This window comes from Xenopus laevis, chromosome 4L (genome assembly GCF_017654675.1).
Source record: "Xenopus laevis strain J_2021 chromosome 4L, Xenopus_laevis_v10.1, whole genome shotgun sequence".
NCBI lineage: Eukaryota > Metazoa > Chordata > Amphibia > Anura > Pipidae > Xenopus > Xenopus laevis.
Window position 1 is genome coordinate 11,937,879 of NC_054377.1, and position 24,283 is coordinate 11,962,161.

General features: G+C 39.5%; 1 protein-coding gene across 4 annotated transcripts in view; it reads right to left on the reverse strand.

Annotated features, from left to right (window-relative positions):
* Window positions 1-24,283, reverse strand: part of far1.L (fatty acyl-CoA reductase 1 L homeolog) — a 60,860-nt gene that overhangs the window by 17,552 nt on the left and 19,025 nt on the right. For all 4 annotated transcript variants that reach the window (XM_041589132.1, XM_041589133.1, XM_018256436.2 and 1 more), the window contains 4 exon segments: window positions 18,054-18,229; window positions 14,756-14,935; window positions 4,112-4,289; window positions 979-1,023 (listed from right to left, as the gene is read on the reverse strand). In XM_041589132.1, coding sequence (XP_041445066.1) covers window positions 979-1,023; window positions 4,112-4,289; window positions 14,756-14,935; window positions 18,054-18,229 — 579 coding nt within the window.

Sequence of the window (24,283 nt, forward strand, 5' to 3'; positions counted from 1 at the left end):
CTTCCGCCTGCTTCAATGAAAAAACACCTTTTTTTTTCATTGAAGCAGAAGGAAGACACGGGGAAAGCAGTTCGGGGAGATTGGTCTCCCCAAAGAAGAGGTGATTGGTCCCTGGGCGACTAAATTTCCCAGAATCTCAGATGTGCCCTTACCCTAAAAAAAACAAATGCTCTATAAAGCTACAAAAATATAGTTAGAGCTACATTTCACTACTCCTCTTTCTACTCAGCTGCACACGTGCCTTCATCTAACAGAAATATAACGTGAATATCGCCTATTGTTCAGACTGAAGCAACACTGATCTGGTGCAGCCCCACAGCCTCTACAGGAGCAACTACTCCTCTTTCTACTCAGGCCCTCTCCTATTCATACTCCAGTCTCTTATTGCATCATTGCTAGGGTCATTTGGACCTTAGCAACTGGAGTGCTGAAAATGCAAACTGGAGAGCTGCTGAATACAAAGCTAAATAACTGAAAAGCCACATATAATAAAAAAAATTAAAAGAAATTGCAAATTATCTCTGAATATCACTCTCTACATCAAATTAAAAGGGGTAGTTCACCTTTAAATAAAGTTACCTTGACCATGTTCCATCCCCTGCTCTTCCAGGGACAAGTAGACAAACAATATAATAATGCCCTAGAGTGCAGGGTTTTGGGCACATGTACCTTAAAGAGGTAGTGCTCCTTTAAATTAACTTTTAGTATGATATAGACTGAAATTCAGAGACAATTTGCAGGTTTTTTTATGTTTTTTTAATTCTTTTTTGTTCAACAGGTCTCCAATTTGGAATGTTTGCAGCTATTTGGTTGCTAAGGCCCTTTTAAGGGGGTACTTTAGATCTGACTGAATGTGTTTCGATTCAGAATTAAATATGCTGGCAAAAGCTGGTTATTGCCCTTTCCCTGTGAAACCCTAATTTCAAGAAGGTATGAGATTTACAATGAGCTGCGCTTCAATTTGAGAAAGGTACTTACTGCAATGAAGAGACCACTGGGGCCGTTGAAATTATCAATCCAGCCCTATGGAAGAGAGACAAATCAGATTGTTGGAGGGATTCATTAGATGTGCAAAGAATAAAGACTGGTACACAATTACACATGGAGATGTCCCAAAAAGACCAGTATAAAATAGTCCTAAAAACCTGTGCTTAGTTATACTAAATCTCTTTGCAAGTTAAAAGAAATCTGTAGGTTTCTGTCCAGCTAAAGCATTCTATTACCAAACACGCTAGCGGCAGAAAGAAAGAGGCTGCTTTTAGAAAGGTTTCTTATTTTTTTCCTAAGCAGAAGAACATCAGAGCAGCCTCCTTCTTTCTCCTGACAACTTCCTTGACTACTTGCTGGTCAGACTGGTGGGAAAATGACCAGCAGGTGGCGCTGTTGTAACAAAATTCATTCATATTAACAGTACATGTATCCCTTAATATCTTGGAATTAAAAAAAAAATAATAATGAATGTACATTGCAAAAGTGCTTAGACCAAGGCTCTCATCAATTTTATATTCAGTTGTTTTTACGGTTTACTTATCCTTTCATTTTTTTAATTTTTAATTTTATTTTACAATGCATTACAGCCACCTGTAGCCTATCCAACTACCTCTGCTGGGTACCCATGAACCACCCACACAGTCGCATTACACTCCTCTGGAATCCTAACCTCTTTACAGGTATTCCATGAGTACCTGACCTAGTACACGGCTCAAACCCAATCTCCTGGTAAATAGGACTTTCTTCTTTCTTTAATAAGTTAATATGGAATGACAGGAGGGTTGTGCCCAGACATGCTACTTGTAAATGGCAGCAGGCATTGGATTCATTTAATACATGTAACCCAGTACCTGGGTGCCTTTTTATATGCCCTCCAGTCAATTCACACATGCACACATGCCTTCATCTAACAGCTGCAGTATTTCTGGTCAGGTGATCTCTGAGGCAGCACACAGACCAACACAAAATGGTGGTTCAAGGCAAGTAAAAGGGCAATATTTACTTAAATATATATTCCAGTTTGGTAAGATTCTTTAATATGCCACTTAATATGATATAAACTGTGTTGCTTAAATATTCATTTTGGGGGTAAAGTTTTTCTTTAAAAGCCTTGACTTTTACATTGACAGGGGGTGTGTGGCTCTAGGTAGACCTCTGGGAGCTGTACTTTGGCACTAGATGGATAATCAGCAAATAAACTCACACATTTTTCCCCTGCCCTTCATGTGGAAATGACTATGAAAATTCTGGCATAAATCGGAGTGTTCCGAGCTAAAGGAAAATTCCACTCCAACCTCTTCCAATGCTTTTGGGGACAGCTATAAAAACAAATGCACATGGTATTGTCCTTTGCCAAACTCGCAAGTCAAGCTGCTAAAAAAGAAATCCTAAATGCCAGCCGTTATGGGGGACCAAACCTTTAGAACGCGCCTTTGCAAAAGGGGTAATTGCATTTTTGTTGTCCAAGTAATTTCCAGGCCGGGAACCACCCTATTATTTCAATGGCAGTAGCGTAAATCTGGGGGGTGCAATCCCGGATCAGGCACCAGTCACTCCTGCGGGTCCAGGAGACTGCCATGCACATGAATGGGTGTATTTTATCTAGCACATTTTATCTAACAGTCAATTACGCTACATACCCATTCAGGGCCACCATTAGAAATCACGGGGCCCCGTACAACAAAATTTTTGGGGCCTCGGGTCTTTTCCCCAGAGTTTGGACTCTGCTGTTTTCGTGGCTTTGTGGTCTTTTCGCCGCTTCGGGTCATCGGCTGTTCGGCTTTTCCGCATTTCGGGACTTTCGAAAATGGGTGCAGGCTTCGGCGCTGTCAAGGGAGGCCTGGATCTTTCAGAAGTGCCGGGGCCCCCTTCAGGCCCAGGACACTCATACCACCTGTCCCCCCCTGATGGCGGCCCTGTACCCAGTGGTCATATTTTAGCTCTACCTTGGAGTGCTCCCCCAGTATAAAATGGACCAATCCGTGTCAGATGACTCAAGTGAGACAACTTTATATAGAATTGCTTCTACAGCTACCAACCTTTATTGCCTTGGGATCTACAGGAAAAGCATTTGCAATAAAAGGAATAACCTTGGCTTCCCACTATCCACAGTAAATAATCTACAGCTCACAAGGCAATCTTCAACCAAATAATAACAAACACAACCAAGCAGCCAGATGCCAAGAAGAGATGCACATCAACCCAAATGGAAACCTTTATATTAAAGGAACAGTAACACCAAAATATGAAAGTGTTTAAAAGTAATGAAAATATCATGTACTGTTGTGCTGTACTGGTACAATAGGTGTATGTGCTTGAATGACTGCCCCTGGCTACACGGCAGCTTGTTTATATAAACTATAGTAGTACTTATCTGTTATCTACTGTGTACCCTGTGCTTGAATGACTGCCCCTGGCTACACAGCAGCTTGTTTATATAAACTATAGTAGTACTTATCTGTTATCTACTGTGTATCCTGTGCTTGAATGACTGCCCCTGGCTACACAGCAGCTTGTTTATATAAACTATAGTAGTACTTATCTGTTATCTACTGTGTACCCTGTGCTTGAATGACTGCCCCTGGCTACACAGCAGCTTGTTTATATAAACTATAGTAGTACTTATCTGTTATCTACTGTGTATCCTGTGCTTGAATGGCGTGCTTGAATGGCTGCCCCATGGCTACACAGCAGCTTGTTTACATAAATTATAGTAGCGTTTCTGAAGAAAATACACAAGTTATATCAATGCAGGGCAACAGTACATTATATTATCAAAAAAAAATTCATTTTTAGATGCTACGGTTCCTTTAAGTACAAAGAAAAGTGCTATTGACTGGGGGAGAGGGTGCCTATTTGTTAGGTACCCCTAGCGGAGCATGGACTGACACTCCTCTTTGCCGAAATATGCACCAGCCCATTGAATGAAATTGTATGAAAAGCAGCCCAGGGCCCATGCATTTTTCACTGATGACAAGTACCAGCCTGAGGTCTAAGGTTAGTGACCATTCCCTGGGCAGCGACTAAAAAAACATAATTAACTTAGAAACAGGAATGTAAAATAAAAATAAAGTTTAGAAGATGTTCTGCCTGTAGGCATTTTGGCAAAAGAATGACTTACAGGAAAGGGCTCTTTCCAACTGGCACCAACAATGGACGGCCTGACAATAGCGATGTTAAGTTTGCTGCCTTCCTGCTGAACCACATATTCCGCCAAGGCTTTCGTATACGTGTATGTGTTCGGCCGGTCGCCTATAAGCTTTGGAGTGATGTCGTTTACCAGGCTGTCGTCCATCCACCTGTCGGGAATTGAACAAAGGGTAAATTAGCCATCACATAACCAGAGGGCTGACTCTTAAAGGGATGGATTGCCTTCACACAACTAGTTGTTTTCAGATAGATCACCAGAAATAACGACTTTTTGTAATTACTTTATAATTTCTATGTGTCACAGTTTTTCTAATATTTAACTGTAAAGTAATTTTTCACCTTCTAAAGCAGCTCTAGGATAGGGGGTCGCCGACCCTGTGAACTGTTCTAAATTGAAAATTTAGTTGATACATTTCTTATCTTTGTCCCTGCTGAGCAGAATCCCTGAGTTTCATTATAGGCAGCTGTTAGAATTGATACAATAGTTGCTGAGATGCTGCTGAGAAATGTATCAACTCAATGTTGCAAAATTGTAACAGTTCAGAGTCTGCGCCTGAATTACTGAGCTGCCAGACTCAAACCCCAGAGACGACATTCAACTTTAAACTTAGATTTTTGAAAAACAGTAATGAGAAAGTAGGTTGCTAGGGTCCAAATTAGCCTAGCAACCATTCACTGATTTGAATAAGAGGCTGGGTCTAACTCATCTGACTAACGGGGGCCGCAATTTTCGGGTTGACCCTTGCATCACAAATACGTAGCATCGTTTTTTGGGCTTTAATGTAGTATGCATGCACCCAGCGAGGAATACTTTAAAGGAATTGTTCAGTAGAAGAATAGCAGGCAGTAACCAATCAGTGACTGAGGGGAGGCCACATGGGTCATAACTGTTGCTTTTGAGGATCAATTGCAAACTCACTGAACAGTTATAGAGTTGCCACCCTATCCGGTAAAACACCTGCAAAGGCCGGGGCTGGTATTACATATTTACCGGCAATATAGTTGCCAGTAATTTGTAATACCCTTTAAAAAAAGCCCTTGGCCCGTCCCCAATTCCCTCTTCTGACCATCGAGCGAGGTTGCTCCGCCCCTTTTTTGCATCACAAACCACCCACTTTTGTGCCCGCCCCCCACCGGTAAACTTTTTCAGAAAAGGTGGCAAACCTAGTTATGACTCATGTGCCCCCCCCCCCTGACGTCCCTGATGTAAGGCGTTTTCGTACAATATTCGGTGCAGGTATGGTGGGAAAAGCCACCATACCTGCAGATATCAGCAGAAAACTTGGATATCGGTTGGCTCGTCGATCGGGCTGGACAGAAAATTTAGATCAGGTGCCTTTAAAGGCACCCAAACATCGGCCATGGATAACACTCTGAGTGCTTCTTTTCCCCGAAGTAGCCCGAAAGTTGCATCAAGGAAACTTCAGGCGACTTCGGAAAACGAAGTGCTCCGATGGCCATCCCACCGGCGATTTTCATTCTACCCAGAGGGAAGGCAGTTCGGGGAGATTAATCGCCCCGATGAAGAGGATTTGTAGCTGGACGACTAATATCCCCGAATCTGACCGTATGTCTCTGCCCTAAGAAGCGGAGCATTGCCTTTGCAGTATAGAGAGAGACATTTTAGTGATTGTGCAATGCTGAAAAAACTGTCACCCACCCAGAGAGATTTAGATTTTCCTTCTCCTTTAAGTACTGCCATGTTCCTTCCCTTTAACTTGGACAAAGACCAGGGTGCTGGGAACCATTCAGATGGACGTCTAGTCACCAGCACACTGGGAGTGGGTAAAAGAACATGCACTTCAAAGCAGGGGTACTTCAGAACATTCTACATTGTTTGTAAAAGGCGCAATATTTAATAATCTCATTGCTCTCATGTTAAAAATGTCTGCCCCAGGCCAAGATCAGTGGGAGGAGGTTTGTTTAACCACAGATAAAAGTTGTGAGCAGACATAAGAGCTGTTAGCAAGCAATGCATTACAAACGAGTACTTTCACTTCAACAGAAATCTCTTTTCACATGCCCAGAAAGGAAACATTTATGTCAATTCTTGTGCAGATGTCCAGAAACTAGTATTAAGTCTTCAGCTGCCCAATCTTTATTACCAATGGTGATCAGCAAAATGATCCATAGTTAAAGGAGAACTAAAAATGAATATTGATAGAAATATTCATGTTAGATGGTTGCTACACTTTTCTGTTAGTACTTCAGGTTCAATATATTAAATACATTTATACATTTATAGCATAGAACAGCAGAGAAGTGCAGCACCCGTAGATCAGTAATGATCCAGGCCTTCAAAGTTGGCTACAGGAAGTCACCGTCTTGAATCTGGTCAGGCCGTCTTTGGGGTGTCAGTGGCACTGCACATGCTCAGTGGGCTCCTGGCTGCTGTTGAGAAGCTAAGCTTAAGGGTTTTTCAAGAATATGTGATTCATCGGTCAGAGAAGCTCATACTACAGGGCTGATTATGAACAGGGTTTTAGAGCTGCCATGTAAAAATTTCTATCTTTTTCTATCATTTATATATTTTTTAATTTTTTTTTGTTCTTTGTATTAAGTCACAGTGAGTGCAATACTTGCTTTCTTTAATTTATTTGACCACCACCCAGGCAGATACAGATATAGATATCTCTCCCTCTATCTAATATATATATATATATATATATATATATATATATATATATAAAAATATAGACAATACCCGCACTCCTTCACATGCGTTTTTTTGCCGGGTGCTAGGTCAAATGTAGTTATATATGAAAATTGGCAGAAAGGACCAGCACTCCGTGTTCCAAAAGAATTCAACGGTTTATTCAAAAACTCACACTGTGAGTTTTTGAATAAACCGTTGAATTCTTTTGGAACACGGAGTGCTGGTCCTTTCTGCCAATTTTCATTTATATATATATATATATATATATATATATATATATATATATATATATATATATATATATATATATATATATATATATATATATATATATATATATATATGGGAAGCAGCAGAAAAGAAGATGGGGGGCATATTCTGAAGCATAGTTGCTCTGCTACAGAGCTGTGGTTGTCTAGGGCAGTCTATGCAGAATCCTAGCCTACTTCTTTATTAAACTTGAGTTCTCCTTTAATTGAATCTTTAGAGTTTCCGTCAGTGCCTCCTTTATGCATTGTCCATAAATATCTGGAGCCTGTGTGCTGCACATATGTCAAGGTGCAACAGACACAAGGTCATAAGAGTGTGGGCAGATGCCAGCATTACCTGTATAGTGTTAATGTGTGCCCATTTGAGTTAAAACATCTCTTTTCCTAGGTAACCACAAAGTAAACTGGAGAGCACTTGAAAGGCAAAAGACAAAGTTCACGGCGGAGGTAGGAATTAGGGTGTGGCAGTAAAAGTGAGATGACAGTTAGGGCACTTCTCAGATGAGGGCTGAAAATGCAGCAAAACAAGTTCTGAGACTGACCTTATGGTGGCAAAATTCCTTTGCAAACGGATAAAGGATATTTCTCTAGATGAAGGTCTTAAAGGCACAGTAACATCAAAAAATGTGTTTTTAAGCAATGAATAAATAATGTAGTGCTGCCCTGCACTGGTAAAACAGGGGTGTTTGCTTCAGAAAGACTATTATAGTTTATATAAACAAGCTGTTGTGAAGCCACAAAAAAAAAAAAAAAACATAATAAATACATGTATAGGATTGGTTATCCAGAAAGCTCCGAATTACTGGATGGCCATCTCTCCATTCTATTATTATTAATAATAATAATAATAATAATAATAATAAAACAGTACAGGTATAGGATCCATTAGCTACAAACCCATTATCTAGAAAGCGCCGAATTACGAAAAGGCTGACTCCCATAGACTCCATTTTATCCAAATTTTTTAAAAATATCTTCCCTTTTCTCTGTAATAATAAAACAGTGGCTTGCACTTCATCCTAAATAATTAATCCTTATTGGAAGCAAAACCAGCCTATTGGGTTTATTTAATGTTTATATGATTTTCTAGTAGACAAGGTATGAAGATTGAAATTACAGAAAAATTTGTTATCCGGAAAACCCCAGGTCCTGAGCATTCTGGATAACAGGTCCCATACCTATACCTTGTACTTTATCCCAACTAAGATATAATAAATCCTTATTGGAGCCATAACAAGCTTATTGGGTTTAATGTTTAAATAATTATTTTATAAGACTTAAGGTATGGAGATCCAAATTACAGAAATAGCCCTTATCTGAAAACCCTAGGTCCCGAGCATTCTGGATAACAAATCCCATGCCTGTAATAAAGTTCCAATAGATTATTCTTACATTCCCAGCTGGCGAAACTATCAGTGGCACCAACAAAAAATTTGGCAAGGGACGATGGGGACTGACCTGCAAAGGTTACAGTGACACTGACCTATAAAACTAGCTTAAAGGGGTTATTCACCTTTGAGTTAACTTTAAATATGATGCAGAGAGTGATATGCTGAGACAATTTGCAATTGGTTTTCATTTTTTACTATTTGTGGTTTAGGAGTTTTTTAGTTTTTTATTCAGCAGTTCTTCAATTTGCAATTTTCTGCAATCTGTTTGCTGGACCCCAGCAACCCTGCATTGATTTGAATAAGAGACTGGAATATTAATAGGAGAGGCCTGAATAGAAAGAGGAGTAATAAAAATTAGCAATAACAATAAATGTGTTGCTTTACAGAACATTTGATTTTTAGAATGGATCAGTGACCCCATTTGAAAGCTGGAAAGTTAGAAGAAGGCAAATAACTCAAAAACTATTATTGCCCATCATATAACATATTAAAATTTAACTCAAAGGTGAACTACCTCTTTAATATTATAGGCATGGAAGCAGCTATCACTTGGGAGCTGTAGCTAAACATCTTCTTGAGGCCTAGATTCATAAAATTGGTGACAGAAAGAAAAAGAAAAATCAATAAGGCAGAAACAGTTGAAGCAATGGCAACATTGGGCGTTTTTTTGTTGTCCGAATGTGATCCTGCCCAGCAGTTCCTATAGGGGGGTGATCCGGAGCATTTTGTCACATACCCATCAAGACAGAAAACGATACGAGTTGCCCCGTGTGCCAGGAATATAAAATTCTTTTGGTTATTTGTGAGTGGGATATGATAAAGCTTTAAAACAGATGTAGCCACATCCATCTGAAACAGGGGGGCATTTACTTTAAAGGAGAACTTAAGCTTAACTAAAAAAGTAGCTAGAAATGTTGTTCTTTGTGTTTTGTGCTTCTGTACCAGCCCAAGGCATCCACAGTCCTTTAGCAGTAAAGATCTGTGTCTCCAAAGATGCCCCAGTAGCTCCCCATCTTCTTTTCTGCTGATTCACTGCACATGCTCTGTGCTGCTGTCACTTACTGAGCTTAGGGACCCACTCACAATATACAGTACACATAGAATAGAAATGTCACAATATAAGGCTGATTAGTAATTAATACAGATAATTACTACATGGCAGCACAGAAACCAGTGCAATTAGCATCAGAATTTAATAATCAGCAAACCTGTAGCATCATCTTATATTACAGCCAGGGAAGCTCATTTTCTGCTGGATAATTAGTGACGAGCCCTAAGCTTAGCTTCTCAACAGCCAATCAGAGCCCACTGAGCATGTGAGTGTCACAGACACTTTCCAAGATGGTGACCCCCTGTGACGAGTTTGAAGTCCTGGATCATTGCTGCTATTGACAAGCTGAAACTTAAGGCTGGTGCAATAAGTTGGGTATATAAAATATGGCATTTTTACCATATTCATTTTTAGGGTTTAGTTCTCCTTTAATAAATGCAATGTGCAAAAGAAAAAAAAAAAGTAGCCATTTCTTTGCATACGGAGTTCTGCCTGCCACAAATTGCTCCAGGTCTCTGTACTCCGTTCTAGAGTGAAGAGAACCCAAAGCCCCATGGATACAGTGCTGAATTTTGCACTACAGTAGGACTAGGTAATTGGCTGCACCTATACCATTCAAACTGCAGAGAAAACCAGTGTGCTTGATGGCTAAGACTGGACAAAAAAAAGGACAAGTCTGCATTCCACTCATATGGGGGGGGGGGTAAGGCACACCTGGTGTTCTCTCCTTCAGCGGAGAAAACACCCAAAGCTGTCTAAACCTGTCTATAAAAAAAAAAAAATCTGAAGCTGTCTAAAGGGCAGCAATGTCTTCTCTTGGGAGGTGACAGATTCAGGAAAACATGTACAACCAATCATTACCAAGGATTTGAAACCCAGAAGAGAGGATGGCAGTTAGAATAAGTCAAAGCTGTAATTACATCTTCTTCCAAGACACTTACCTGCAGACGTATATAAAGCTATAAATCAAAGTCTGCCTTATAAAACGAATTGTAATTCTAAGCAACTTTCCATTACACATTTCATTGGTTTTAACGTTATTTGCAAATGTGATTGCTATTGAAAGCAGCATCTGTCTGGGCATTTCTCTACTCTTGGCTTTGACTTCTTAAACAATGTTTCAAAGGTTGTTCACCTTTAAATTAATTGTTGGTATGATGTAGAGAGAGTGATCTTCTGAAACAATCTGCAATTGGTTTTCATTTGTTATTATTTGTGGTTCTTCTGTTATTTTGCTTTTTATTCAGCAGCTCTCCAGTTTGCAATTTAAGCGATCTGGTTGCTAGGGCCCAAATTACCCTAGCAACCATGCATTGATTTGAATTAGAGAATGGAATATGAATAGGAGAGGAGCTGAATAGAAAGATGACTAACAAAAAGTAGCAATAACAATAAATGTGTAGCATTGCTGGGCATTTGTTTCTGTAGATGGGGGTCAGTGACCCCCATTTGAGAGCTGGAAAGAGTCAGAAGAAGGCAATTAATTTAAAGAAAAAATAAAGGCCAACTGAAAAGTTGCTTAGAATGACCCATTCTATAACATACTAAAAGTTAACTCAAAGGCAAACCACCCCTTTAAACAGCTGCTCAAAAGTCAATGTCCCCAAGGCAGAAATGGCAGACACGTACTGATCTCAAAAGCAATTTCACTTACAAATAACTAACCACTGGATGTGTGTAATAAGTGTATATTGGAAAGTTGTTTAGAATTACATTTTGTTTCATGTTGCCAAGTTTCATTTTTGCATTTACATCTTCTTTAACAAGTATATAAATATATTTAAAGAAGCTGGAGGGACTGTGGCAAATTTCACTACAGTGTTTGTGTAACCATAGCCCAGCCCTTGAACAACAACAGTTTGTCGTACCAGACAGAAGCAATAACTAATCTGAACACGAGCGACTAAAAGGACAATAGACACCTGTATTTATAGAAATACAGGTGTTGGGACTGGTTATTCAGAACGCTCAGAAGCTAGGGTTTTCTGGATAACGGATCTTTCTGTAATTTGGATCTTCATACCTTAAAGGGCACATTTACTAAGTGAAGGATTAGAATAAAAAAAATACTTCGAATTTCGAAAAAAAAAATTTGGCTACTTCGACCATAGACTACGAATCGAACTAAAATTCGTTCGACTATTCGATAGTCGAAGTACTGTCTCTTTAAATAAAAAAAAAAAAAAAAAAAAAAAAAAAAAAAAAACTTTGCCCACCTACTTCTCCACCTAAAACCTACCGAGCATCAATGTTAGCCTATGGGGAAAGTCCCCATAGGCTTTCCTAGCTTTTTTTGATCTAAGGAAAATCGTTCGATCAATGGATTAAAATCCTTTGAATCGTTTGATTCGAAGGATTTAATCGTTTGATAGAACGATTATTCCTTCGATCAATCGATCGAACGAATATCGCTAAATCCTTCGACTTTGATATTCTTAGGATTTAACTTCGAGGGTCGAATATCGAGGGTTAATTAACCCTCGATATTCGACCATTAGTAAATATGCCCCTAAGTCTACTAGAAAATGATGTCAACATTAAACAAACCCAATAGGCTGGTTTGGTTTCCAATAAGGATTAATTATATTAATTGGGATCAAGTAAAAGGTACGGTTTAATTTTTAAAAATTTGGATTATTTGGATAAATTGGAGTCTATGGGAGACGGCCTTTCCATAATTCAGAGTTTTCTGGATAACGAATCCCATACAGATCTTAAAAAAAAAGGTTGATTTCCTTGTTTTGTGACAGAAAGCCACATGATTTTAAGGATTTGGTTCGACACAAAGGTTTTGGTCGAATCCTGAAACGAATCCTGCTTTCGCTGCATCCCTAAAAAAAGTCGACCTGTACCCGGCCTTCTTCTGATCGACAGCCGACCCTAACCCGCTGAGCCTCCAGTATTTATAGACCCACCCGTCTCTCTAAATCATTTCTGTCTTTTTAATTAACTGCTCTGCCTCTTCTTTATTGGTCACAATTGGAAAAAACAAGCTCGGTTGATGAAATTATTCAATTTTGGCAATTTAGTAGGACAAAATGAAAAACATCTGCTCTCCATTCATAACCTGACAATTCATGTTTTTTAATGGGATAATAAAAAAAAAATTTAAAAAAAAATATCAGCGACAAAACCCCATGGGATTTCAGCAATCAGCACCCATCCCACTGTCCCTGTTTTGATGGAGTGGGTCTTGGGTAAAAAAAGGGGACTATTCACTTTCATGAAAATCATCAGAACATGCTGAAATGGAATTCAGTCCTTTTTAGATGGCTAATAAATGAATGTGCAAATATATACAGAGGCAAAAGCATACAGAGTTTCAATCTATCTTATTCTTGTTTCAATAGTGCAGAGCAAAGATCTACGGCAAATTGTGCCTTTAAATCACATTGATGACAGTCACCAAAACATTTAGCTTGCTAGTCAAGATTCCCAGAGAGCGGGGAGTTTAGTCATTCCCTTAGGCAGAATGGAAAGGTTCCAAGATATGTAGAGCAGGCTATTTCTGCACTGACTCTACCTCCATCCTCACATTAAAGCAAAGTCCCTCTATGAATAGGAAACTGTAAAATGGGACATGATTCACTTGGTTAGCGATTTCTCTAGCAGTGGCAGCAAAACAATACAGGCAGAGAACAGCTGAAAGATACTGCCTTGAAATTACATTATAGAATCCAATAGCATGAGAACAAACCTAGTATCCAAGCACTGTAGCTAGAGAGGTTGATGAAAAAGAGCTTAAGTGCCTATTGAGCTGGGGAAATCATTCTATATAGACAATAGGGCTTTCAGCACTCTCAGAACTGAAAAAAAGGTCACTTTTTTTCTTTATATCCGGTTCAACATTTCCGCCTCCTTACAAGTTAGGAACCGAATACAGGTATGGGATCAGTTATCCAGAAATGCATTATCTAGAATGTCCCGAATTACGGGAAGGCCGCCTCCCATTTTATTAAAACAATCCAGATTTTTATAAACTATTTCCTTTCTCTCTGTAATAATAAAAACTTGTATTTGATCCCAACTAAAATATAATTAATCCTTATTGGAAGCAAAACCAGCCTATTGGGTTTATTTCATGTTTACATGAATTTCTAGCAGAGTTAAGGTATGAAGATCCAAATTATGGAAAGATCCGTTATCCAGAAAACCCCAGGTGCCAAGCATTCTGGATAACAGACCTATATATACCATATATTTTAAATACGTCAATATACTTGGAAAAGGACCGCAAAAAGCATTAATCGTGACATCCTAACCCCATCCTCCATACATAGTCACAATGTCTCCTTAAAGGAGAACTAAATCTTAACTAAAGAAGTAGCTAGAAATGTTGTACATGTTTTGTGCTTCTGTACCAGCCCAAGGCAACCACAGCCTTTTAGCAGTAAAGATGCCCCAGTAGCTCCCCATCTTCTTTTCTGCTGATTCACTGCACATGCTCTGTGCTGCTGTCACTTACTGAGCTTAGGGAGCCACTCACAATATACAGTACACATAGAATAGAAATGTCACAATATAAGGCTGATTAGTAATTAATACAGATAATTACTACATGGCAGCACAGAAACCAGTGCAATTAGCATCAGAATTTAATAATCAGCCCTGTAGCATCAGCTTATATTACAGGGGAAGCTCATTTTCTGCTGGATAATTAGTGACGAGCCCTAAGCTTAGCTTCTCAACAGCTGCTCAGAGCCCACTGAGCATGTGAGTGTCACAGACACTTTCCAAGATGGTGACCCCCTGTGACAAGTTTGATCATGGCTGCTATTGAGATATTAAAACTTTAGGCTGGTGCAGTAAGTCCAGTGTATAAAATGTGTCACAGACACAGGTGGGGAGCAAAGAGGAGGCTGGTTACAGCGATGGCCCCTACGAATATTTGCAGAGGGCCTGGTGCTCTGCAGGTATGTCGATGTATATGGGTAATTTAAAAGCTCAGTGAGGTTCATTAATAAACACTGGGCAAATTTGCACCTGGGCAGTAATCCATAGCAACCAATCCGTGATTAGCTTTTTTCAGCCAGCTGCAGGTTTAGCATTGAAAGTATTCCTGATTGGTTGCCATGGGTTACTGCCCAGGTGCAAACTTGCCCAGTGTACATAAATGACTGAATAAAAAGTGTGTGCACTTAGTTTACAAGGACAGAATGCATTGTAACAAGCAAAATGTCTGCCATTGTGAGCAGGAGAAAGGTAAAACAACAGTGAAAGAGCAACACACCTCAAAGAAGATACCTACTCTAAAGACTCAATGAGTTTCTTTGGATCCACGGGGGGAGGGTAGACCACTTCCTCAATCTGCTTCCGGTTGCAGTTGGCGTAGGCTGTCGACACGTGTATGAAAACTTCCAGTTTCTTCATCTTCTGGGCAAGGTAAAGGAGCTGGCGAGTTGCAATAACATTCAGCTGCATGGCATCTCTAAACACAAAAAACATGAGGAAAATGAGGAACAAGCCTAAAAGAGTCAATTTATTGCACAGAAAATTACTTTTTTTTTTCTTAAATACAAAAATTATTTTAACCAGTTTCTATATATTCTGGCAAATGTAAGATGCAATAGACAGTCACTATTTGGTTGGTGGTAGGCTGTTTGGACCTCTGCGTACTTAAAGGAGAATTGAACCTGTAATTAACCCCCCAGCCCAGTCTACCCAGGGTAGGGTTTTTGTTTTTTAATTACAGGTTGAATTCTGGCCATGTTTTTTTTTTCCACTGTCGTGGAAAAACACATTTTTTTTTCAAAACGCGTCAGTTAATAGTGCTGCTCCAGCAGACTTCTGCACTGTAATCCGTTTTTTAAAAAAAACAAACTAATTTTTTTTAAGACTTAATTTTGAAATCTGACATGGGGCTTGACATATTGTCAGTTTCCCAGCTTCCCCCAGTCATGCGACTTGTGCTTTGATAAACTTCATTCACTCTTTACTGCTGTAGTGCAAGTAGGAGTGATATCAACCCCTCCCTTTTCGCCCCAGCAACCTAACAACAGAATAGGAAGGTAACCAGATAACTCTTTAACACAAGATAACAGCTGCCTGGTAGATCTAAAGCTCCCCATAGACGCAAAGATTTTTCTTGCCGACGACCGAACGTCCGACCAATCCTTCGAAATTATCGTGAAGTTAGTGGGCTTCGAACGATCATACATCTTACGATTTTTCGGCCGACATCTGTCAGGAAATTGATCGGCCAGGTTAAAAAATCTTTGTCGGTCCCAGTGCAATCTATCTACTGTATGTTTGTAGGGCCAAGAAGGCAGCTCCCCTTTGTTTTCCTGGCAAATTGTTCTTTGTAGCTGATGGACAATTCGTACGATCGGTCAGAGATAATCGTGGTCTCACGATGACGATCGGATCTTAAAAATCTCAACATCTATGGCCAGCTTAAGAACAGCACTCAATAGTAAAATCCAGGTCCCACTAAGACACATTCAGTTACATTGAGTAGGAGAAACAACAGCCTGCCAGAAAGCAGTTCCATCCTAAAGTGCTGGCTCTTTCTAAAAGCACATGACCAGGCAAAATGACCTGAGATGCACCTACACACCAATATTACAACTAAAAAAATGTATATACTTGTTGGTCAGGAATGACATTTTATATGGTGGAGTGAATTATTTGCAGTGTAAATTAGAAATAAAAACTACACCATAAAAATCATGACAGAATCCCTTGATTTGCACTTATCTATTCTTTATAACAAAGACTGTTCATTTACAAATTAACCATTAAGTGCAAGAATGCCCCAGCTCTGTAAGTGGAAAAGCCCTAAACAATCAGACCAATTAGCAAGAGGTTGCATCTTTGAGATGCATAACTTCTGCGACTGAAGTGCAACAGATACACCATGTAACAAATCCCCTGGGTAGAAATCATTAGATAGTGGCACAGAGGCAGTTCCACCTGCTTGGGTCACTTTCTGACCCATCCCCCCCCCAATAGACAAATGATACTCTGCTTCTGGCTTACAGGAACTATAAAAATAAATAATGAAGACCAATTGAAAAGTTGCTAAGAATGTCCGTTCCATAACATACCAGAAACGTAAGTGGGACCTAGCCCTTTAAATAAGCCCGACTGAATGTGCAAAAGTCAAAAAGAGACATTTTCCCTATAAATATGACTAGAAATCTTTTTTCATCTTTGCATGACGGCATCCATTATTATCTGAATCATCGGATTCTTGACAAACCTGAAATCTGCTAGAGGAATATCAATGCTCTGTCAAGGAAGGAACGCGGGTAAAGTACAGTACGCACTGGACTCCTTCATGTCAAGATACTCAAATAAAATGTTCTTGCTGGGCAGAATGGAGTCCAAAGCACACAGACACACTCAGCACCTACAGACATGGTATGTTCCGATCCCAGCCAGAGATCACAGAATGTCCTATTCTTCATTTTTCCAACTACTGCATCTCGTCTGCATCTTTCCAGCTTTCACATGGGGGGTCATTGACGTCAGAAAAAAAACAACCATAAACGGTTATAATTTAATTAGATTTAATTTTTTCTATTACTTATGTATCTGTTCATCTTCCAGTCTCTCATTCAAACCACTCCACGGTGGCTGGGGTTAAAGGGGACGTTCCCCTTTAAATTAAATTTTAGTATGATGTAGAGAGTGATATTCTGAAACAATTTGCAATTGGTTTTAATTTTTTATTATTTGTGTTTGAGTTATTTCGTTTTTTTTATTCAGCAGCTCTCCAGTTTGCAATGTCAGCCATCTGGTTGCTAGGGTCCAAATGACCCTAGCAATCATGCAGTGATTTGAATAAGAGACTGGAATATGAGAGGCCTGAATAGAAAGAGGACTAATAAAAAGTAGTAATAACAATACATTTGTAGTCTTACAAAGCATTTGTTTTAGATGGAGTCAATGACCCCCATTCGAAAGCTGGAAAGGGTCAGAAGAAGGGAAATCATTCAATAACTATATCAAATAAATAAAGAAGACCAATTGAAAGGTTGCTTAGAATTGGCCATTCTAGAACATACTAAAAGTTAACTTAAAAGTGAACCACCACTTTAACCAGACAGCTGCTGAATTTCCAAACTAGAGAGAGATGCTAAAGAAAAACACTAAATAATTCAAAAATCATAATCAAGGGGAATATCGGAGAATATCAGTCTATATTGTGCTAAAAGTGAATTTAAAGGTGAACTAGCCCTCTTAAAATCCAACTGCCCTGGTGCGGTTCTTTGTGTTTGTGGAAACCGACTTGCCTGTTTATATTCAGATTGGCAATACAGGTAAGGGAAGGATAAATCGCAGGTAAGAACTACATTTATCCAACTGTCATCTGGTTTTCATCCAACAGACGAATAAATGTAGTTTCTTACCTGCGATTTCTCCTTCACTTCCTGTTATCTTCAGAAGATCCGACACATCGCATGCGTTTTGTCGCATGGCGACATGTCGGTTCCAGCCACATCGCGGAGTTCCTCCCTAAAGGATAAAGATGGTTCGTTGCACTTCACCCAGAAAAAAGGAGAGATCAAATGTATGATATTGCAGTTAAGGTGTGAAGTTACCTAAGCGACTCGTTGAAGCGGACAGTGGCAGCGCAGTGGAAAACAATATCAATGCAGTCTATTAACGTGTCTTGGTCTTCCTTGCTCATATCCAATTCCGGCTGGGTAAGCTCGCTGCTGATGGCGATAACTTTCTGTGCACAATCGGGTTGCTCGTCTCTTAACTTATCAAACAACTGAAAGACAAAAAAAAAAATATGCATGCATTATTATATCGTTTATAAAGTTCCAGTATAGCTTGTGGGGCTGCATAGATCAGAGAAAGTTTTATTTGTCTAATAATAGGGATAATAATTGGTTTATATACACAGGTATAGGATGCGTGATCTGTAAACCAGTTATCCAAAAAGTTCCAATCTACGGAAAGGCCGTCTCCCATAGACTCAATTTTATCCAAATTTTACAAAAATTTCCTTTTTCTCGAATAATAAAACAGTAGCTTGTACTTGATCCCAACTAAGATATCATTAATCCTTATTGGAAGCAAAACCAGCCTATTGGGTTTATTTAACGTTCAAATGATTTTCTAGTAGACAACGTATGAAGATCCAAATTACGGAAAGATCAGTTATCTGGAAAATCCATATATATATTTTAGATAGAGATATGTGTATATATAGACAAAAACAAGAGGTCCTCTGCACTCAACCCTTTATCAATATATTTAAGACATTTTGTGCATACCGCTATTAAAAAATGCCTTACCCTTTAAACAAAACAGGGATTGTTTTATATATATATATATATATATATATATATATATATATATATATATATATATATATATATATATATATATATATATATATATATATATATATATATATATAGATATATATATATATATATATATATATATATATATATATATATATATATATATATATATATATATATCTTGTTGTAGTGGACAGCACTCCGTTCCAAGTCCTTTACCTGGGTGCTCGGTAAGATTAGTATACAGAATAAAGAAGAGACCAGCAACATATATATATATATCCGAATGAGTATCCGCACTCCAAGGCAAATAACTTCAGCAAAGGGAGGGGTGCACGGTAATTATGTATACACTAATTATTCTCAGACTAGCACACCCTGTTATAAAAATCAATTACTTTATTGTTGCATCGTATCTTTGCCCGACGTTTCGGTCCCTGTTGGGATATTTTTCAAGGACCTATTTCCTTATTTAACAAGGGAAAGTTGCGCTCACCACTTTTTTAAAACCATTAGGCTGGGGTGCAATGAGGCTGTGACCACAAAATACATATAGACAAATACAAGAGTCCTCTGCACTCAACCCATTATCAATATATTTAAGACAGCGACATTTGTGCATACTGCTACTGAAAAATGCCTTACCCTTTAAACAAAACAGGGATTGTTTGTCCATATATTGCAATATATTTAAGCTGGCCAACTACGTCAAAGTCCTACGCTCAATTTTCATCTGATTCATTAAGAATTCAATTGCTTAATTATACATTTTACAAAGGGACTAAGTTTTACCTGCAACTTACTAGCTGCTTTCAAAGTAAAACTCACAAACTTAGCTGCTCTTTTATTACCAGTGTGATCACTGTAAGTTACAGCGACTTCGTTCTGATGTTGACTGCATGCATGTCGGTTGATATCACTCCAACTTGCAGTGCAGCAGTAAAGAGTGACTGAAGTTTATCAGAGCACAAGTCACATGACTGGGGGCTCCTGAGAAACTGACAATATGTCTAGCCTCATGTCAGATTTCAAGATTAAATATAAAAAAGTCAGTTTGCTCTTTTCGGTTTGCAGTGCAGAATTCTGCTGGAGCAGCACTATTAATTTATGCGTTTTGAAAAACAAACTTGTTTTCCCATGATCCCCATTCCTTGGACCCCCTTATTATAAGTCTAACAATACCACTCTCAGCATGAGCTCAACACATCAATATACAGTTCTGAAAGCAGAACCAGATTTGGGCAGATACATTCAGAGACATGCCAGCCATCACCCCTGCCAAGCGTGAGTTCATCTGTACCTGGTGTTTCCAAGTACAGTAATAACAACCTAATCCTCCACTTATTGTGCCAAAGCTCACTTTTGTTCTGCCTCATTCATAACATTCTAATGTATTCCCCAGCACTGTACAACAGAAAATAAACACAGAGATTCACAGGGATAGGCAGCCTTATGGGTGAGGCAGTTTAAAGATAAAGGAAGAGATATTATAAAACGGTCAAATCATTTATAGCCTATCATAAGAAAATGGTTTCCCCCACCGGAGATGCAGACAAAAGGCTAGGGCCACACGGGGCCGAAATCAGCTATCTGAAATATGCGGTCTGATTTCAGCTATACCACGGGTAGTAGCCTCCTCTCTTTTCTGCATTTGTAAGTTCTGAATTGGCGCAGAACCGCAAATCTGCGCGCATTTTAAGACAAAACCCGCCGAAGCAGATTCAATGCGGGAAAAGAGAGGAGGCTACTGCCTGCGGTAGGGCTGAAATCAGCCAGCGTATTTAAACTAGCTGATTTTTGCCCCCCATGTGGCCCTAGCCTAAACACTTCAGTAGGGGGAAACAATACTAAGTTGTCCAAAAAATGTTTGTAATAAGCAATATACCATCAACACCAGGTCGGAGCTCCCTACTCCTAGCTTGTCAAAAACACTAGGTCCCAGCCTTCCCACCCCTAACTTGATGCCTCACATAGGTATAATATGCAAGTTTGTCGGCTTAAAGCTGGAGATCCGCTTGTTTGGCGACGTCAGCAAACTAGTAGATCTCTACCCGATAAGTCCACCTTGAGGTGGGCGATATCGGGCTGATCCAATCATGGGCCCTAGGGTAGAGTCCTGCAGCAGGTTGAGTACCCGCGGGTCACCGCAAAAACCTGCAGGTTGCAGGTAGAAGTTTCGTGAGCGGGTATAGATGCGGGTCGGCGGTTCTCCGGGTCGGCGGTTCTTCTCAATAGTGAGTTTTAAGCCTATTTTTCTGATCACGCCTACTTCTAATGATGTCACTTCCAGTTTACGATAGCACTTCCTGTTTTACTCCCTTCCCCCCCTGATCACGCCTAATTCTAATGAGGTCACTTCCGGTTTACAATGACAGCACTTCCTTCTTTCTTGATGATCAGCGGGTCACGGATCGGGTTGCGGATAAGGTACAGGTAGTGGGTCCAAGCGGGTAAGTATGCGGGTTGTGGGTCCAACAAATTCCGCGCCGGACTCTGCCCTAGGGCCCACTGATCGGAGAAGAATATGGGCGGTCTGATTGAGGACCGCATTAACGAACAGATTCTGTCCTTGATCCAACGGGGATTTTTAAACCCACCCGATATCTAGCCGAAATTTTTTGGGGAGGCCTGTCGGAGGGCCCCATACACTGCCCAATAAGTTGCCGACTTCATCTGTTGCCAGCTTATATCTGTCCATGTATGGGGGGCCTTTAGAATCTGGTGAGGTGGAACTGGACTTCCTGCTACCAAACACAGCAGCAGCTACTGCTAATTCTAACAGACTCGGGGAGCGTACTGTTTTTGGTGCCTGGATCCAAGAATCATAATTATATTTTTTTTCTGGGTTCTAACCAGAAATCTAAATTTAACAAGGATAGGAAATGACACTGCAAATGCATTTGCTGACATGGAAGAAATTGGGAGGTAAATTAATCGAGCGGCAGTGCACATTATGTAGAAGTATTGGCTACAAGCAATTACAATTAGAAGGGGTAGCAGTAAATGGGGAGACGGAGATATATTGCGGTCTCCTGAGAGAAAAGAGTGGATGTGGGAGAAGCTGCCTAAGCTGAGTTACTTTAAAGGAGAAGTCAACCCCAAAATAAAAAAAATGCCTAATAAAAGAAAACAATTCTACGCAACTTTGCAAAATACATTAATTACACATTTTCTACGGTTTTAAGTTATTTGTATATGTATTTCTATTGAAATCAGTGTCTTCCTATTCTTTGTCCTGATGGCTCAGACTGTCGATATAATGTAAAACAAGGCAGCTGATTAACAGACCTTTTTTGCAACATTGTTTAAAAAGTAACAACCACACATTAAGTAAATGCTGTTTTCAATAGCAAATGTTGTTACAAATAACTTTAAAAGCACTGAAAATTTTAATGAATGTATATTGGAAAGTTGCTTACAATCAGATATTTGTTTAGTAGGCAAATTTTTATTTTGGGTTGGCTTGTCCTTTAAATATGCAGAATGCTTGAATGTAGAGTGGAGGTAAGAGCAAAAAAAAAAAAACACAAACAAATATACCCGTATTGCAAACATTTTCAGAGATAAATATAATAGGGATGCACCAAATCCAGGATTCGGTTCAGAATTCAGCCTTTTTCAGCAGTATTCGGATTCTTCTGCCCGGCCGAACCAAATCCGCATATGCAAAATTAGGGGCGAGGAGGGAAATCACGTGAGTTTTTGTCACAAAACAAGGAAGTAAAAATGTTTTCCCCTTCCCACCCCTAATTTGCATATGCAAATTAGGATTCGGTTCGGTATTCCACCGAATCTTTCGCGAACGATTCGGGGGTTCGGACTAATCCAAAATAGTGGATTCGGTGCATCCCTATGAAAAAGATATCTGGGAAGAGAAGGGGTAAAACCAAAAGGTAATTTTTTTTCTCAGTGGGGAGAATATTTCACAACTCATAGATACTAAGATGAACTGAATCTCAGATCTGGTTTGGCTGAAAGTTAGCCTTTTTTGGCTGAATTCGGTTCAATCCAAGTGTTTGGCCTTTCAGATCTAAACCCTTTAAACTAGGAGATTTTAGGTCATTGTAGGAAAAATGCTCATTTTTGCGACCTGTTATCCAGAATGGTATCAGGATAACGGATCTTTCCGTAATGTGGATCTCTATACCTTAAGTCTACTAGAAAATCATGTAAGCATTAAATAAACCCAATAGGCTGGTTTTGCCTCCGATAAGGATTAATTATATCTTAGTTGGGATCAAGTACAAGTTACTGTTGTATTATTACACAGAAAGGGGAAATCATTTTTAAAGATGTGGATTATTTGATTATAATGGAGTCTATGGGAGACGTCTTTCCATAATTCAGAACTTTCTGGATAACAGGTTTTCGGATAATGGATCCCTGTATAAAATTTAGGGTTCTGACTTCATTTAGGATTCAGACGAAATCCTAAAAGGTAAATTTGATACACCCATAGTACACAGCGGGGTCTGAAATTGCATAGGAGTTTGTCTCTTTTTCTATTTATAAATGGCTGATAAATTGCACGGTGCTGTACATAGCTTACACATGATTGATGCTTACGATCTAAGGTCCCTATGGTAGAGTCCTGCAGCTTTTCGGGTACCCGCGTGTTACCCGCAAAAAAAGTGGGCAGGTGCAGGTATAGCCGCGGGTCGGGTTGTGGGTCTCATCTAAATTTCTTATCTTATGTAATATTGTCTATATTTTACTCCTTTTAAAGTTTTAGAAAACGTATTTCTGTCCCCGCCCACTTCTGATTTGCAGCACCCTCACCTGTTTGATGGTGGTCGGCAGTTGCGGATAAGGCAATTGCGGGTCTGCTTTGGGTAACGGATCAAAGTGGGTAAATATGCGGGTTGCGGTTTGGCACAGTTTCGGGTCTTAGAAATTGGTTGAACTTAGGAGTCAATTAACTGTGAGGAATGAGTACCAAGAGGAAACCCGCACAATCCACAGCGCTATGGGATTATGCAATCACACTGCAAGAGTTACATAATGATTTTACTTTATTGCTTAAAAAGTATCCTGAACACCGTTTAGTACTCAACTTAAACCCTATCCTAGCTAAGGCTTTGGCTGACCCCCCCTTACCTGGGACCCCCTTTTGCATCCCTCCCACCAGAGGTATAGGCCAACAGAACAGATACCCCAGAAGAAAAAACTATAGAAGGGATACGGTCATGGGAAAACATGTTTTTTTTTTTTTTGTTTTTTAAAAAAACACATCAGTTAATAGTGCTGCTCCAGCAGAATTCTGCACTTTTTCAAAAGAGCAAACAGATTTATATATATTCAATTTTGAAATCTGACATGGGGTTAGACATATTGTCAGTTTCCCAGCTGCCCCCAGTCATGCAACTTGTGCTCTCATAAACTTCAGTCACTCTTTACTGCTGTACTGCAAGTTGGAGTGATATCACCCACTCCCTTCCCCCCAGCAGCCTAACAACAGAACAATGGGATGGTAACCAGATAACAGCTCACTAACACCAGATAACAGCTCACTA